The 18,734-nt window shown below is 43.1% G+C and overlaps 1 protein-coding gene across 2 annotated transcripts; it reads right to left on the bottom strand.

Annotated features, from left to right (window-relative positions):
* Positions 1–5,624: 5,624 nt before the first annotated feature.
* Positions 5,625–18,460, bottom strand: crmp1 (collapsin response mediator protein 1). Of its 2 annotated transcripts, none has more exons than XM_030412377.1 (14): positions 17,952–18,460; positions 16,165–16,253; positions 15,809–15,993; positions 15,565–15,729; positions 14,980–15,041; positions 14,793–14,873; positions 13,617–13,685; positions 13,411–13,531; positions 13,144–13,300; positions 11,090–11,231; positions 10,829–10,999; positions 8,023–8,202; positions 7,102–7,267; positions 5,625–6,985 (listed from the first exon to the last, which is right to left on the bottom strand). In XM_030412377.1, exons 1-14 carry the CDS (start codon positions 18,429–18,431, stop codon positions 6,894–6,896), a joined length of 2,160 nt encoding a protein of 719 aa, XP_030268237.1. In that variant the 5' UTR covers positions 18,432–18,460; the 3' UTR covers positions 5,625–6,893. The 2 variants fall into 2 exon arrangements, with proteins under 2 accessions (XP_030268237.1, XP_030268244.1); XM_030412384.1 differs by lacking the exon at positions 17,952–18,460 and adding an exon at positions 17,137–17,363.
* Positions 18,461–18,734: the final 274 nt, after the last annotated feature.

Below are 18,734 nucleotides of genomic sequence, written 5' to 3'. Positions count from 1 at the left end.
TTTGAAGGTGGGGCTTCAGGGATATTTAGGTTTGTTGTGAAATCCGATATTCCAGGGTATAATTGGCCGTTTTTGACTATTTTTGATTTTGCCATTATATTTCACCTTAAAAACTATTTACTTGGTGTCATTATTTTCAGCACAACCTCACATAAGTGACTGTACAGTTGTTTTTTTTATTTTGACATACTATATTAATACAATGGACCTAAAATCACAAAAAAACATAAAATCCGAGTGGAAAAAGTTAGATTTTTTTACTATGAAAACCACAAATATGTTTAACAAACCATTTTTTATTACTTATAATGCAAATATAAATTGTTGTTTGCTAAATATGTGCATACATTTTTAAAATGTACAGTTATATGGAACTATTTACATTTAAATGGAGGCAATGCTCATTCAGCAGTCTCCTCATTGCTTTGACTCATTAAACAAAAAAATGACTCCACTACACACTAAACACACTACACCAAACACTACATAACACACTAACTACACACTCCAAACACGCTAAATGTCACAAATCTCTCAACTCTCAATATCGCTGTCTATACACCGACCGTCCTTGCCTGTCATTCATCTGCCTCCGTCCCTCCCACAATTTCCTGTTCCTCAACAACCAAACTTGCTGCTTTGACACTTTCGTGACAAAAGCCAGTTTTTACCATTTCTTCCTGCACCAGACACAAAGCAAACGTGATGGCAATGTTCGTGAAAAAGCGTGGCGGACATTATTTACCCTAAGTCCGGTTTTGGACGTGCCGGTGTGTCCGGTCCGTCTCCTCGGGAGGTGGGCCATGTGGGTCAGCTAGCGGCTAACGTTAGCTACACACGAACATCCACCGATTCCGATTCCACTTTGTTGTCCGCGCGTCTCTGGATCTCCTCAGACCCGAACAGACTCGGTCCGGACTCTTTTAGTCTCATTAATCCACAACAGTCAGTTTAGATGCACAGAACAGAAAGGGACCGAACCACCGGCAAAATCCCGGTCCAGCTCGCCGCTGCAGGTATAAATCCGCTTGTTTCTTAAGGTGGGGGGTGGCGGTGGGCTGTGCAGTGATTGGCTCTGGTGCGCACGTGACTGTGGTGGCTCCGGTAGACAATGCTCGCGGAATTTGTAAAGCATTTATGAAATGATTTATTCACGGTATCATTGTAGTCCCAACAAATGCGATGTTGCACACCCTTGAACCACGCAGCCATGTTGAAAGTCTCAGGTCAGTCTGATCCTGATCCGCAGAGATATTTGAGGCACAGATACATACACACACACACACACACACACACACACAGACACACAGACAGAGATTCCTTGCTTTTATAGAGAGATGTATAACTAATGATGTTTGGGGTGAAATAGACCAAGGAGGAGTGAAGTTTCTAGTAAATTCTAGTGGAATTATTTAAGACACAAAAATCCTTTGACGAAATAAAAAAATATATATGAAGGAATAAAATTATCACATTTATGAGGTTTCACTGAGGAAGGAAATATGAAATGAACAGGTGGGACATTTCTAGAAAAGAGTGCTTATTTTCTCTTTTTAGCACAATGCAGATGAAACTTGTGTTGGCTGCCCTCAGAAAACATGACAAAAGGGTGATTCAGACACTCCAAAGAAGAAAACATCAAGAAAAGAGGAAGGAAATATTAGAAAGCCTTTATCATGGTGACAGTCACAGTCAAAAAAGCCATCATGTTTCGACCATCAGGTCTTCATCAGGGCTTCATGCAAACAACACCGTCTGGCCCAACTTAAATAGTTGCCATAGCCAATAGGAGGCATTCACATGACCCAGATAATGACATACCAGGGGGAACAAATTCAAGCCAGTGAAGCAATGAAATAAAAAGTGATGAGATGACAGAAAAGGTTTATATTCTTAAAACATACAAAATGGTAGGGCTGCTCTTGTTGGAGGGATAGCGCAGAAATGCCGAAACAAACATGAAAATATCTTGTATCTTGGTTTTAACATTACATTTTGAGTAACCACGTTTTTGTGATGTGTTCATAAAGGAGTTTTAAAAGAAGAATAACCAAATCGTGTTTACAGTTAGAATTTACCAATATTCCAAGTGAAATTTGGATTTCCTTATTGTAAACAAATGAAACAAGTCCAGACGGATATATCTTTTAGCTCAATTTATTCCAGAAACACTAATTTTGCCATGATGAAGGTGCTGGGCCTGTCTAGTGTAAAGGCATCATTGTGAAAAGTCAATTTGGAATTCTTTGTCTTTGTCCTCACAGGTAAGTGTTAGATCGTGGTCCTCAGAAATCTACAAAAACGTTCATTCATGTGTGTGTATCTGTGTGTGTCTGTGGCTGATGACCTGCAGGTGCTGTGTGATTTGCTGTTTCAAGTGATTGCTGAGGCGAGTCTCATCTGCTGATTGGCCGATAGATGACAGCTTCTGGCTTCTAAAAGAGCGGAGACAGTTATCACTCTGTGGGTTTCGTCCCCTGTTGTTTCCCTCAATGAATGCACAGCTGCTCAGCTGCTGTGTGGTCGAACGACTAATTGAGAAAGTTTTTGGCTCGTGTGAATGTAAGTGACAGCTTCAAGCTGATGTTGTGACAGCAGTGATTTGTGGGTAGGTATTTTGGGCAGCTTGAGGCTGTAATTTTGAAACGTGTTATTACTTGTATATATTAGTAAATAGTACCAGAATGATGGTCTAGTTTTCTGGTGTGTGTCACAGTAGTAGGTAAACACATTATTTTTTTTATTTCAGGGCTAAACTCTGCAAGCCTTAAAATCAGGCTTGACCATTTAACAAAGCTCAACATGGACACCAACTGGACAGAGGAGAGTGTTACAGCTTGAATAGCAGCAGTGTTAGAGGTTGATTTTATTTGTAGACGCCATAGGAATATTAATTCAGTTCCCCTGCTGCTGTGAAAAATACTGAAATATATTGGGTATATGATACTCGCAGAGTACTTAAAAGTTCAGTATGTAGGATTTGTTTCACTGTCTCCTACAGTGCCTGCAAAAAACACTCTGAAGTCAGTGTAAGGTTTATCCATTCATGTAGAAACATGGGGGTGCAACATGGCCAATTCCAAGGAAGGGGACCCTCCTTATCTGTAGCTATAAAAGCTTTGTTTTAAGATGATGAAAACCAAAATCTAAGACTTGGTTCAGTTGCCTAGATTACAGCACAAAATTATAATTCTTGGGGGGGGGGGGGGGGGCACGCGGATCAGCTGAGACAGAGACACAGTTCACCTTATTACAATACACTGTATCATCAAAATTATTTAGAAGCTGTTATTTCAGGGGAAATGATGTACTGTTTCTTTAAATATTGCTTTTCATCCTAAAAATGTGCTGCTAGTAAAATGTTATGTTCCAAGTTCTATTCACTTGAAATGACCGTAACATCTTATGATAACACTTATAAATTACAACCTTATTGTCAACTTTGATTGGATGTTAGCAGCTTTCAGAAGAGATATATTGCATTTTGTGTTTATCACATAAGAGCTGAATGCAGCTCAGATATGCACAGTAGGGACCCGAGGGACCATCAATGGTTGAAGAAGAGCACAGCTGGCTCAGTAATTTGCCTGAATGCAGTCAGGTCCTTTGTTATTGCCGAACAGCAGCCCACTCCTTTCAAGGGATGGGAAGTCTCTGTGTTGTTATGGCACCTGCTCAGGCTTTTCTATACCAGAAAAAAACACACACAGACCCTGTTTTTTCACTCTTTTCCATTTCTGTGATTTCATGACCTGCTGCAGAAAATGGAAAGCCTGCATAATTTCAGTCTCACAACCTCAATATTACATCCCCTTGGTTTTCTCCCAGAGCAGATGGCATCGGCAGCATGCAGGTCTCTGTTGGTCTCTGGGAAGGTGATGTTGTCTGGATTCAGTTCATCTGTAGTAGGAACCAGAAAGTGTTCTTTTCACATAAACAGACTGTACGTACTAAATAAAGAATATTAAGCTAGCAGAATCAAAGATGTTTTTGCTGGGAAGATCCCATTACTGCAGAAATGTGAAAGTATGTAGAACTCTGCAATGTTTTAGAGCATCTTTTCACATTTTGCCATGTTTACATCTTTATTTCCTGCACATGACATTTAAAATTCCATTGGAGTACACTGAAGATCTTTATTTTCAGCTCTTTATTTTGTGTTTGTGTTTGTAGGGTAACTTTACACTACATCTCAGTATAATTGAAAATTGGAAAAGATTGAATGTGTAAAAGCATTAAAGGCGGGATATAAATTACACGTCTAATCATACACACCGTTTTTCTTTACATAAAGTTGATTTTCCTGTCTGATCTCTAACATTAAAAATACAGCATAATGTGTAGAATGTTAGCAGGATACAGTCGTTATACGGAAGAGTGCATATTGATGGGATACTTAATATTTATGAAACTGACTCATAACAATTTTGTACAAACTCATCCACTGAAGAGTTTTCCTTTGAGAAAACACTTAAGAACAAGTGATGCTAATCTCTGCCAAATGAAACCCAGAAATTAAGTAAATTAGCAGACACTGTTATGGACTACAATAAAAGCAAACATTCCTCTGGGACAACAGATGGGTGTAGATATACTACAGATGTGGCATGATTAATTATATTCAGTGTTGGGACACACGCATGTTCAAACTGATAAGAAGCAGTGGACTACAGTATGTAACGAGACTAACGGTTTCATTCTATTAATGCAGCTTTAGACTGGGAATTTTATTACAATCATGGCAAATTACCTGTTAGACTATTTCTCGTTTCTATTTCTTGTTTCTCAAATTACTTTAACCGCTAACTGTACAAGAATGGTAAACACTGACACGTGTACACTACACCTCAACTAAACAAGTTCTCTTTGCACAAGTTAGATCATAGTAAACATAATCAGTAAACTTAAGTGATTGAAAACCTATTATTCCTTTAACTTCATGCACATGTTGGCTTAGCCCTCACAACGCCCTCTGCTGACCTTTTTCATACTAGCAGAGATGCGCTGAACTGCGCTCAGGGCTTTCAGCTGAGAATCAGGACAGTATTAATTTTATAAAGACTAACTGAATTTTTCCGTCCTTGGGAACCACTTCCATCTTTTAATGTTCCTTTGTCAGAACAGTCTTTCAGGGATTTCTGAAATGGGACTATGCACAAACATAGAACTATATTCACTGTCCAATGTCACAACAGTCCGCATTCAGTCCGGATCAAGGAAAAATCACCAATTCATGCACATTCATTCATGCATGTGTATGTTTTGCTTCTGAGCTTGGTGATTTGTTGTTTTGTTTTGTTTTTTAAACATATGTGTTTCTTCCTTTTCCAGGTCAGGCTTATTATCTGTTTCCATTTCAGCTTTAAAAAATTCAATTCCACCCCTCTAATAAGTGTAGGTGGTGCAGACCATCATTTTGCAGACTCCGTGCCGGTTTCAATTTCGGTTCACTCTTTTATCCTCGTTTTACACTTTTCCATGTTTAGACACAAATGTTGTCATTGTCTTTCTAGTCCTTCTTTTCCTTTTTTCATTTGAACCAAATATTTTTACCAGAGACAAAGAAAAAGATACGGCATGAAAACAGGACTCACAGGCAGAGCCATACATAGTATTAGTCATGCTGAATTGTTACTATTATTTTTTGACAACAGTCAAGTCTTTATTGATCATTAGTGGTTCCATTGGAGACACCAGACAACAGCAACAAAACAGAGGTGGCATAGAAACACTAAACGTACCAAGAAATCATCCAGAGTCAATGGAATAAAACAATAAACAGCTTAGAAAGATTCTCTGTGAAGTTTTAAAGAGCAGGGGGTGGGAGCTGAAGCCCTTTTACAGCGGTGAGTTGAGCATGTCAGTACAGCAAGGATCTATTTCTGGCATGAGTGATTGGCAGAAAATATCACACACACACACACACACACACACACACACACACTGTGAATCTCTATTATGGAGGTACAACAATCTAGAACTTCATTTCGCAGTCCACTGCTGTCTTTGTGTTTGTTTCATCTACTTTCACACTTTAAAGGAGAGTATTTATTTGCATATAGTGTCTGACGGTGGAGAGGCGGTTCCATTGCTTTTATTGAAGTTCACAGAAATCATGGAATGAATTAATGTGTTTTGGAGATAATAACAGCTGGCTCTGTCCCCAGTGAATGTCATTATGTGTTCAAAGCATACATTTACCAGTGGAAGAATATGTTTGCACTGTTGAATACAAATGTGCCTTGAGTACAATTTTGATGTGTTCCTCCGTTGTAACAATAAACCACAAGTAGTGCAACATCTACAGACGTGTCCATGCAATATGTATAACTGATCCACTTGAGCTACATTGAAACAAATATTGCCCGGGTGTTGAAAAGCAGATGCAGAAGAAATCTGTCATTTTTTTTTAGCTGTCCACCAGAGAGTGGGTGGAAAGGAGCACCATCGGACCCACATAGTAAGACGTGGGGTGTGAGGAAGAATTAGGAGGAGGTCATGCTCACAGGAAAGGAGATAACAACATTATGACGTAACACTGGGGTCACATTTGGGTGCTTGGAGGGGGTCCAACACCAGATCTCTGTGTGTGTGTGTGAGTGCCCCGATCGTGAACCTGTGAGTTCTGTCACATTTTTTTTGAATGACTCGGCTGATTGTAAATCACACTCTTCTTATTTAGTTGGAAATATTAATGTGCTTCTTCCTCTGTGACCAAGGCAAACTGATACAAGTCATAATGGTCAAAAAAAAGAGCGTGTCACCATTGTACCAAAAAAATACAAAGGTATTCATTCATGCCAGTGTGCTCACACTCTCAATCATACGCACACACTCACACACACTCAAGAGGTGAAACCCCGCAACAACCACACTTTGTGCAGGTCAAGTATTCAACCAAGGCTGGTGATGTTGGAGCGACCACCGGGGGGTGCTACAATGCGGTGGCCAGACCGACGGGGCATGTTGTCATCAATCTGTGCCCCTAGGAAACAAAGATTAAATTCATATATTTAGTCTACATGAAAGGCTGCAAAATGCATCTTTATAGGAGTCTTCAAAGAAGTTTCAAACTTGGATGAAATAAATGCTTTTTGTTACCTGACAGGCTGAAGTTGGACTGGTGAAGGTTGCGTATCGGTGGTGGCTGATGAGAGGTGGGTGAGGTTTTGGCCGACGGAGAAGGTGTGATGTATTTGGGTGTAGGAACCACGTCATACACAGGGCCATCATACATCCCACGAATAACACCCTGTTTGCCCTTCACCTACACAGAGACACAAAGTATTAGTGATTCTCCAGACACAATGGTCTGTAACCCACCCGTCACCAGATTAAAAGACTTTCATTGATTTTAATGGAATCAGCTACCGTGTAAATTATAGAATACAGAATGCAGTTATATATTTTGTAAAACCACCCTAGTTTACTTATATTGACTGTTAACTATGGTGCAACAGAGTTTTCATAACTTGACTGTAGTTACAGCCATAACCGCCATAATGTTTAGTGGACTAAGAAACTTCACCCAACTTTTTATTGGCATGGGGGTAAATAGATACAGACATTTTTGGTTGAATTTACCCTTTAAGGAGAAAGCCACATAGAAGTAGTTATCTATGAAACCTTATTTTGAAGTTATCTTACCGGCAAAGTCTATATTTGACATTAATGATTTACATTATTGCCATTTGAGATGACGTCTGAGCCTACTACTATTTTTTTTGGATGCTGGTATTATATGGGGGATTCTTAATTGATAATTGATAAGGGGAAATCACAAGGCAGGTGCTGTGAGTTTAAACTGATTTGAGATTAATAGATCACAGGTGTACAAGTAACAAATGAAATTCTTTGAACCTGATTAACACAGATTTTTATGCTCAGCTTCTTCTATGAATCAAATGTACTTTTTTTATAAAGGAGGCCCTTCAAAGCCTGATGATGTCTGATTTGTTCTGTTTTTATAGATGTATTTGCACACTGCAAATGACATCTGCAGAAATCATGTGCATACTGTACCTGGTTCCTGAACTTCACGCGCTGGTAAGCAAGGTCTGGGAAGTGCTTGCGGGGAATAAATCGACCGGTACCCTGCTGAACCTGCAACTTGCCTTCTTCATAAACCACCTGACCTTGACTCAACACCAGTGCTGGACCCCCACGGCACTCCAGACCCTCAAAGATGTTGTATTCACCAGCCTGTGTGCAGTCGGATTAAAGCACATACAAGACAAAGAATAAGAAAAATGGGTATTAAGCATACAGATAAAAGAGAGCTCTTTTATTCCCCCCTAACCATTTCAAACACTGATATCCTACACTGTCTCGCCCCACTGTGCTATTTCAGCAGGCATTGTATCAAATGGCTTAATACATGCAGTAAAATGCAGCAGTTGAAAGATGGGGGATGAATAAGTGAGAGGCTCGGGGCATTTACTGTGAATATAGGGGGATGGGGAGAGAGATGGTAGCATGGAATGGGTGTGGGGTGAAGGGGGATTATACCCTAAAGCCGGCACCAGTCCGGATTAGGGTCTTTGGGAGTGGCAGAGCAGACTGAATACATTATCCACCGTCTAATGTCCTTCACTTAATTGTGTTGCATTGCTCAAGGCGAATTTTCACCTCTGAGGCCATCCTGCTGAGTTTAAATGGATAATTTTGTCTTAAATCTAAAAGGTTAGTTCACATAAAAAACAACAGACTTTACCTCTCAGGGCAACTGACCATGTGCATACTGCGGAAAGGACTTTATTTGTCTAGCTTTTGCCATCCCAGTGAAGGAGGTGAATTGAATTTTGCTCTCGGCAATCAAACTATCAAAACAGCTGCATCCTGATATAACCACAGTCCTCAATGTTTTTCTCGTGAAGCATTAATGCTGTGAGCACCATAAACAAACTTTCGTTCACCTCCGAAAGAGTTTAAAGGTGCAATATGCACGATTCTTTTGTCTAAAAGAGTTTAAAAATTAACAAAAACTAGACAGTTGTATTTCCTGCAAAAATGCAGAGTGCTGACAGCTGAACCCAGTCTGAAAGCATCGCTGAAAATCCAGAAATATCATAAAACTGAAATTGCATAGCTTGAGTAGCATAGTATATAGTATAGTAATTATCAACAGAACTGTTCTGATACTAAGACATTATGTAGTGTGCTGCAGACATATCTGCAGCATGGAGATGCTAACCAGCTAGCCCTGGCATGTCCTGATCCAAAGCCTTTGTGCTGTCGGTGTAAATGACAACACTTCCCCAGTGCCCTGACCTTCAAGTCAAGACCACTAGCTGCATAGCTAACAGAGCTAGCAAGCTAATGGCAGCTACAGTTAACAGCAGTTAGCGGTAGGGCTGGGCGATTAATTGAATTTCACTTTCGATTTCGGCTTCCCTCGATCATGAAAACAAGATAATCGTAATAAAACGATCATTCTGCCGCACGCCCTGTCTTGTGAGGTAAATGCAACGAACCCTTCCATCTCCACCTGTGCACACCGCTCCGCCCGAAGAAACTTCGCTTTCAGCCACGCCGGTGCGTATTGCCAGTGCGTGTTGGAAAAAATGTGTAGAAGAAGACGGCAGAAGATGGCAGAAAGGCAGCCTTTGGTCGGGAAGAAAGGTAAAGCGAATTCTGTGTTGTGGAAACACTTCGGTTTCAAGGAGTCTGACTAGGAACAAACGAAGATATTGTGCAAGGTATGTCATGCGACCGTGTCTGCACCTCAAGGGAACACGACCAATTTATTTAATCATTTAAAGTCATAACTCAAAAAATGAAAAGCTCCTCAACTCCTGCCACCTCCACACAGTCCTCAATTAAGGACACACTCTGTGTGTTACCATCACGTCACCATTTCAGCAGAATTGCGCTGCCTGACCTTTATGACGAATCGGCAGAAAGTTGCAACAGCATTATATTTTGCCACCACAACGGACCTATGGTCGAGCCGCACCGGGATAGTTTTAAGAATTTATTTTTACATATTATTTAATTCAGTTTATTGATACATTTTTCTCTTATTTATTTGCATTTTTCTTGTTTTTCAGTTCAAACTTATCGTGTTAAAAAGAAATACCAGAGTTCAAAGTTCAATAAGTGCTTGTTCTCAAATCAATGAATAATCGTCTTTAATAATCGTGATTACAATATGAATCAAAATAATCCTGATTATGATTTTTGCCATAATCGAGCAGCCCTAGTTAGTGGTTACTCTATGCTGTCCCCTATTTGTCTTGGGTGTAAATTGTTAACATATTGCTCACTTAATGGTTGCAATAGAAATCTTACATTTCAGAAAATACTAAACCTGCACAAAAAAAAAAAAAAAAAAATCCGCATAGCTAGAAGCCACTTGAAATAACTAGGAAAATGTTTCCATATCATTTGGATGAACTGACCCTTTCAAAACAAATCCCAGACTCCACTTCTTTAAACATATACACATACTGTAGCCCGAGGTTTTGTATGAAATGTAATGCACATTCAAAAACAGCCAACCAGTGCAGTATGGCTTCTTACCGGGCTGAATTGAACATTATATCCCAACTCAAAGCACACTTCAGGTTCCTCTTCCCCTCCTGTGCACCTCCTCTTGGTTTATATCCTATTTCACACTCCAGCATCTCCCATATGAAACCCTGACTCCTGCAGCTTTTCTCCTGCCTCCACTTCTTTATGCACTCCTGCTCCTTCAACCAACGCAGTATGTGAGGATCAGTTTAGTCGTCACAACATCAGATTAAATACCTTGCATTCCATTCAACAGTCTATCCATCCTCCCTTTTTCTTTTTCCTATCCCTCTCCCATTTTTCCTTCTGTTCTCACCGACTGCTGGAGTTTGGCACTGATGGTCTTCACGCTGTCAGGGTCCCAGATGACAATGTCAGCGTCAGATCCCACCGCAATCCGGCCTTTACGTGGGTACAGGTTGAAGATTTTTGCAGCGTTGGTTGATGTGACTGCCACAAACTGGTTTTCATCCATCTTCCCCATGGCCTTGGGGAGCAGAGAGGTGGCTGTTAAGAGACTAAACTCACACTCACACCTACACATAGAAAAACACGGACACAAATGCTCATTGCTCACCACGGCCTTGTCCCAGACAAAACCCATTCTCTCCTCCACTCCATTGGTTCCCTCTGGGATCAGGGTGAAGTCATCTTTACCAATTGCTTTCTGGGAGGTGCTGTATGTGCAGTGAGCACTGCCCACTACCTGGAGGTCCCCACTGCATCAAGGCAACAAAATCATATGAGATCGTCAGTGTATCACAGTGTGATTAACCTGTTGATCTGCTGATTATTTCATGATTAATCAATTTGTTTGGTCTATAAAACATCAAATAATTCTTAAAAACACTTTTCCAGAGCTCAAACTGATGTCTTCTGCTTCTTTTTTTCGACCAATGGTCCTAAACACAGCAAATGTTTGTTTGAAGAAAGCCTGAAACAGTTATCAAAATAGCTGGCAGTTAACTTTGGAACAGTGGAATCTCTACCGCAAAATTAATAATTTCCCTGTAAAGTTTTGAAGTGCCTTGAATTCTGAAATACATGCAGCTCAAAGGAGATTTGGCTGCATAATGACCACATTCATATTCACATTCAGGCAATCATTAAAAAGATAAAGACATACATTTTCCACTATTAGCCACCAGGTGTCTTCATTGAGCATGTGAGTTAAGTCATGTGGTGGCCAGAGGGCAGAATAACCAGCCAGCTGTACCACTCAGAATGGTGCAACGCAGCTGCAATACCAGCCCCGGAAGCACTATCAGGATCTCATTGCAAAGATCCATTGCATTATCCAAAAGTGATCAATATTAAACTCATTTTACACCAAATTTGACATCACAAAGAGGTAATTTCTTATCGAAGTTCTTTGATTCATTTGTTAATTACAGTGATTCACTCCATGATAGTGAGTCATGGGATCTAAGCCCTGATGCCATGAGAGTACTCATTATGGAGATAATGGGCCACACTGAAATGTGAGGAAACGTGTTGTTCTTTTGTTCGAATCTCTGTGAAAAAGGAGCCTAAAAATACACCCTGCCGCCTCGGCAGAGGCTCAAACCTAACAGCAGTATCACACCACCGAGGTGACAGCACGGACCCGCCCTGACAAGCTGGTGTTGCAGACGAAAAGGGAGGACGAGGAGGAGGAGGATGGGAGGAGTGAGGAGGAAGGGGAGCACGAAGGCAGTCGGTAGCCAAGGCAACAGATGATGAAGGATTGTAGTTCCTGTGCTATTTATGGAATCAGGGACAGTCAAAAGTGTACAGCAGGTTGTTCTGTGCATTGTGTGTGTGTGTGTGTGTGTGTGTGTGTGTGTGTGTGTGTGTGTGTGCGTGTCTGTGTGTCTGAAGTGGATGATGCTTTACAATGTATTACAACTTACTGTTATTGATGTGGTTCTACACTTTACACCTTCATCATGTCTCCATCTGTTTATCACTAAAGCTACTCTGACATTGTGCATTACACAAGCAGCTGTTTGTGGAATGAATACCAAACTTATATCTGAGGGCAAACAGTCAGAGTTAGATCCCGGTGCTTTTCTCCTTTGGTGTCATCAGGCTGATTTGCATTTCACTTTCTGCAGAGGTTACAGCTAAATTAAGCCCTCTGTCTGCCCTCACTCTGCAGTAATGAGAAAAGTTTTAACATATCCCAGTGTTCAACGTACTGCAGGCTTCTCAAAGGATTATCACCACATACTTTACAACTTTACAGCCTTGCATTAACCCTTATGCTATTTAAAATATGAAGGCTAGTGACTGGGTTCCCTTGGGACTCCATGAATAAACCATCATCGCAAAATATCAGTTCTGTGATGAGTGTCACATGGAAAAATGGTAATTATCATTCTTTTAAGAAACTGTCTTTAATACAAAGGGAAGCTTTTATTACAAATACAATCCACATAAGCATTTAGCTAAGCTTATTTACTGTCCTTAGATTCTGGTATAATTTAGCCTAGTTTTCAGTTATTTCAAGTATATTGATTGATGCTTGTGATATCTTTACAAAGCGAAACTAACATCTCACGTTTTGGCCCTGATATGAAATAAGATAAATAAGCCCACAGCCATTCAAACTTCAACTGTCCTCTGGGTCTGTTTAGATTTAAGACGTACCAAGCAAGTAGTGTGTGGAGGTGGTCAGGGGTTGTAGGGTCAGGACTCAGAGGCGGAGAGGTCACATAAGCGGCCGCTTTGGCCCAGTTTTTGCTCCAGTAGTGGGAGCCGTCAGTAGCCAGGCTGGCTGTGATCGCCTCCCCGAAAACTAGACAGCCTGGATGAGAAAGACAGAAGAGAAGAATTGTTTCAAAGAGAATCTGACACGTGAACCGATCGAGAGCCAGCTGGGTAATAGAAATGCAGTTAAGAGAAAGAGAGGCTGACCTTTCCTGCGGGCCTGCGTGATGGTGTCAGCTGCACTCTTGCTCATCACCTTGGTGATGTAGATGGGACAGTTCACTCGGTTGCCAAGGGTGATGGCACGGAACACCGCCTCAGCCTCCAGCTGCGTTTACAGGAAGTAAAGAAAACATTACAACCTAGGGATGGATGGATGGAATGGATAATGGGATATGCATAAATCATATCACCTCTTCAGGACGACTCAGAGGATGGCCCTCAGGTCCGGTGATTCCCATTCCAAGGATTTTTCTCTGCTCCTAAAACACCAATGAAAAGAATTATCTTCATTCCAGCTACAATAACCAATAACTGTCAGCCTTTACATACATTACTTGTCAAATCGTGTTTCACACGATTCATGTTTTAATGCCTTTGCTGGTGTCTCATGGGCGTTAAATGAGGATTTTAACGGTCTGTCATGCTATCAAAGAAAATGAAGTGCTCATTGTAATCCTAGAATGGCGAGTTGTTGTGCTCCTGACAGCGCTGTCTGGAGAACAGCGAAATCTGGATGAAAACCAGACGCCAACCCCCTTTCTGTTTTTATTACATATATAATTTATTTTGATTAATTGTGGCTGGAGCTTCTAAAGGTATTTCATCACCCATCTCCTCATTTCTATCGCAGCTAGGATAACAAGTATGTCATTATCATTCATCGGTGCCCCCATTATCATTCATTACCCTCATTAATCTTCAAATACATTGTGGTTTTGTGCTGTAATTTGTCCCCTCGATAAGAAACTCCATCTCAAAGACCACGACTACCACTTTTCATCACTGCTGTCAGCATTATCAGCACCTTTCACCCTCGCCATCTTAATCAGTATTACATCACCATCATTACTTTAATAATGGTCAACAGCAGTGGTGGCCTATGATAAAAGTGTCACACCCAACATCAGCAGAGGCAAGAGCAGCATTAATCCTCTCTCCCCCTCTCTCTTTGGCTTTCTCTGAGAGCCGGGGAGTTATGTAACGAGAACATCTCTGCAGTGGAGGTTGCAGGGGAATATAAAGGTAATGGATTGGTTGAGATTTGGCTCAGCCATCATACATTGTTTGTTATTTCGCCAAGTATTTATTCTAGTGTTTTTTTGTGTTATTTCTTCTTTTAAATACTGATTAGCAGAGCTTGAGTACTTCTACCATGTATTTCTATTGTTTGTGTCAAGACAGATACCTTGTCCGCAAATCAGATCTGCCTTCGGGCACAGACAAAGAAACTTGAACCTGAGCCTGTAAACTGCTGCGTCTGGAAGCTGAGTAAAGACTCGGTCAGGTTGTGACAGTGTCACGAGACGTATATGGGATGCCAGTTGCCTACCGAGAGACAGAAATAGAGGCGGCTATGTAGCACTTACCTGAGCAATCAGGTCTCCGTTTTCAGCATGAACTAACACCACAGCACCCAGCTGCTTCAGGAAGGAGAAAGCCTCGTACAGCTGAGGAAGTGGAAAGAACAATATGTGGATAAATAGTTAAAGGAAAGGGCATTAAGTCATACATTTACATAAGAAATTAGTCATTGGAGTGTTTGTGCTATAATACCTCAGAGTCCGACATCTGGTACAGGTCCTTATATGCCATGTATACTTGGAAGGAGTTGATACCTAATGGCAGTAGAAACGATGAATGTACTCAAGAAGGTAATAAAGGGGATCTCAGTGGCAAGGAATACAAAGACGAACTGTGTGGGTGTCACCAAAATAATGTATCATGAAACGTAGTAAATAAACTCTGATGAAGGGCAAACTTAAAAAATACAGAAGCTGATGTACAGCCTTGTCTGCAGAGCGTGTTTATGTCTAACATCCGAGCCAAGACTTACAGCTCTTCACTGAGACAGCTGCCTTGGCTCGGTCACTGCATTATGTTGTAGCTCCCCCAAAAGAAAAGTGATTTTTTACTTAAAACAGATTACAAGCGAGAATTTATACACTGCCACCATGACAGTGTCGTGATGAGGACAATGGATTTCCGCTGTGACTTCACTGTAAGAGGATTCAACGCTGGGCCAAATTGTTCCTAACTCTGTCCCTATTGTTCTTGTGGAATGTGTCCAAAGTAGGGATGTACATGAAGAACTGCAGTAATGACCACAGCTCTGAAGAATGGTGGAATAACTAAATGTACCTTTCTCCTGAACCAGCAGCTCCAGCTCATCTTTAACGGACTCGTTCCACTGAGGGATGTCCACGTGGAGGGAGTAATCGCAGCACGCTTTCTTGTCTGCGGCCTCCTGCCAGCGCTCAAACGCCTCCAGAAGACTGTCCCCAGGCTGGGGGCTCACATGGTCAACTGAGAAATATGAGAGGTCAAAGGTTAAGAGTTCAGCCAATATTTCTTTCAACAGCCTGTCAGAGGCATCCACACTCACTGATCATGGTGGTGCCCCCGGCAAGCGCAGCCTTGGTGCCCTGGAGGAAATCATCAACAGGCTGTGTGCCCAGGAAAGGCTTCATGAAGCAGGTGTCGACATCTATCCCCCCTGGTATCACCATGCGGCCATTAGCCTCGATCACCTTGACCCCTCCGGGTACGACCAGATTCTCCCCCACCTGCCTGCCAAGGATAATGTGCATGTTGAGACAAGAGGGTGGGAGGAGAGCAGGATCGATAGAAAAAAGGAAAACATATGGGTGTGGAAATGAAAGTGGGATGATCATCGACTGCAAATCTACATTTTTACACGTCTTCAGTTTTTCTGACATCATTTCCTTCTTATATACGCACTTGATGAGCCCATCCTCAATGTAGACGTCTGCATAGAGTGACTGGTCATCGTTGACCACCCGCCCTCCTTTGATCAACAGCCTTTCACTCTGCAGGGGAGAGGCAGGGAGGCAGGGAGAGAGTGAGAGAGGGAGGGAGAGAGGGGGTCGAATTCAGCCATGACATTTTGATATATCGCACAATCAGTTATATAATCCCTGACTTTACAGCAATTTAACCACACAGTGCAGTCGATGGCAAGAAATGCACGGCCACACAAGAGCTGTGCATGGGGTGGGGTCATCAGTGCCGTTATTAATTACATTTACAACGCGTTTAAAAGCGCTGATAATTTGGAAGAAAGCTTTTAAACCACGTCTCCCTCAGACTGCCATGTCTCCGTCCACACCCTCCACCACCAGGCAGGGTGCCTGGCAACAGCATTAGGAAGATGTTATGTCTCCATGGCAACCAGTGATCAACCCATGGTGTGAGATGACGGCAGCTGACAGCCCTGCTGAATCCTCAGCATCTTTAGCCAGTAAGGGTGCCTCACAAAAAAGGGAAAATGCGAACGCTGCCTGACGCGTGTCTCTGTTAAAGGTATTAGACGCTGGGTTGTGTTCACTGTCTCTTTACAGGACGCATGTGTGAGCTGAGAGGGGGACGCCTCTTTGCACGATCCCGTCTCATCACCACCTTTGTGTAGTTTTGTGCGTGCCATTGTTTCCAGGTTTGACCGTCACGTCAAGCGAGTTAATCCCTTTGACAGGCGGCGGGATTACACAACACTGAGCGAGAAAACGCGCTGGATTTGCCACACACACATTGACGATTGTCGCCTCTCTGGTTTGGGATTGCTGGTAGGAAACAGTAGAAAGGCCTTCTGCTCTTTGCCGCCTCGCTAAGAATTTAATCCCCTCTCTGCCGGCACTGGCGGCGGGGATTTGCATACACGCGTAGAGCTTCTCCGCGGACCAGGCCGGGTCTTACCGTCAGATGGGGGAGGCTGTTCCTCCCCTGGTGACCGGTCCCAGACATGCTCTCTGCCCCCGGGTTGTGATGACACCGGCGCCCTTCGCTGCGCTCTGCGCCCCCTTCGCCTCCCCCTGGCGTGAGTTACTTGGCGTTTCCGTGTGCTCACTGATGAAGAGCGATGAATCCGCCGCCGTCCAGGCTGCGTGAGGATGCGTGGAGCGCGCGCCGTGAGAGACAGGTGACGATCCTGTGCGTGCGTGCGTGCGCGCGCGGGAAGGAAAGCTCACACCCACCCCCCTCCTCTCTCCCTCTCTCTTCTACACGCGCGCACACGAGAGGCAGCTCACGTGAGAGCACAAAAACAATACAGCGAGGACAGCCGCCTGTCTCTGTCCGGTTCAGCACCAGATCCAGGATCAGCGTCGCTTAACGACCCGCATTGGCATATTTTTGGAGGATTTTGGTCGAGCTGCGTAGCGACGTGAGGCAAAATGGCCAAACTGCAATGCAGCACAAAAGTTCATCATTTATGCAGCCTGATGTATTGGTGTCACAATCAAAACTCCTGAGGGGTTACAGATTAATAAGGCCCCTCCGAAACGAGGCCAACATGTCACTATTTGCATACTAAAAATAAATTATTCACATTTAAGCCTTGAGTCGTTAAAACTACAAGCCTTTGTTATTCCTACAGTCTATATCCGACGGGTTTTATTGTAACCAGTGTGTATATTATGAACTATTTACCAGGAAGCATGACCACATCATCAGAATGTTAACCATAAAGACAGACAAAGAGGGGGGGGAAAGAAAAGAAAACCAGGAGCCACCTTCCCATCCGGGCTTTCCTTCCCAGCTGAGCATCTGGTCTCAACACCGGGCCGTCCGTCGTCTCTCTCCCCGGGCGGGTGGCTCGGTGACCCCTCCCGGCCCTCGCTGGGCGTCTTCCCGACGGGCTCACCTGTGTCCAAGAGCCTCTCCCGGCTCCCGCTCCTCGGGGTGCGGCTCCCTTTCCTCCCCACCGCGTAGTTGTCGAAGTCTATGGTCTTGCTTTCAAACGCCCCCTCCACCGAGCTGAACATGCCGAAGCTTTTCCTCTGGTTGGGCCCGGTGCTGATCGGCCCCGCCAGGTACACCGGCAGCTCATCCTCCCGGTTCCACTGCCTTCTGCAGTCAGACATTGCGGATTCCACGGGGAGACGGAGACTTTCCCCAACCTGAAAACGATGGAGACTGGAGCCTGTGGCTTGTTTCACGTCTAACCGGGTCACAGACAGCCCCGCCTCTCGGGTGCGCGCTGATGCTGTCATCTGTGAAAACTGCTCTCTCTCTCTCTCTCTCTCTCTCTCCCTCTCTCTATCCGGGCTACCTAAGACTGTTGCCTCCACACACACACACACACACACACACACACAAACAAGTGATGCAGTGTTCCAGTTTTAACAGGAGGTGTGTCAGTGTGAACTAGTTTGATAGTTGGTCACCTGCAGCACCCGAAGAAGGGCAAGTCTCTCTTCCCTTTTTGGATGTGGATGTGTGTGTGTGTGTGGGGGGGGGGGGGTCTGTGCGTGAGCAGGTCACGGCAGCATCAGCGGATTAAACCAGCATGTGTC

The sequence above is a fragment of the Sparus aurata genome, chromosome 1 (genome assembly GCF_900880675.1).
Source record: "Sparus aurata chromosome 1, fSpaAur1.1, whole genome shotgun sequence".
NCBI classification, from domain to species: domain Eukaryota; kingdom Metazoa; phylum Chordata; class Actinopteri; order Spariformes; family Sparidae; genus Sparus; species Sparus aurata.
The sequence above is the reverse complement of the archived record's forward strand: the minus strand, read 5'-3'. Positions and strand labels throughout refer to the sequence as shown.

Coding starts and splice junctions, on each gene's coding strand:
- crmp1 (XM_030412377.1), bottom strand. CDS start 18,431: ATGACAGCATCAGCGCGCACCCGAGAGGCGGGGCTGTCTGTGACCCGG. Junction 11,232..13,143: donor CTCCACACACTACTTGCTTG/GTACGTCTTAAA, acceptor GCCTTGATGCAG/TGGGGACCTCCAGGTAGTGG. Junction 8,203..10,828: donor GTGCCAAACTCCAGCAGTCG/GTGAGAACAGAA, acceptor GACTGCACACAG/GCTGGTGAATACAACATCTT.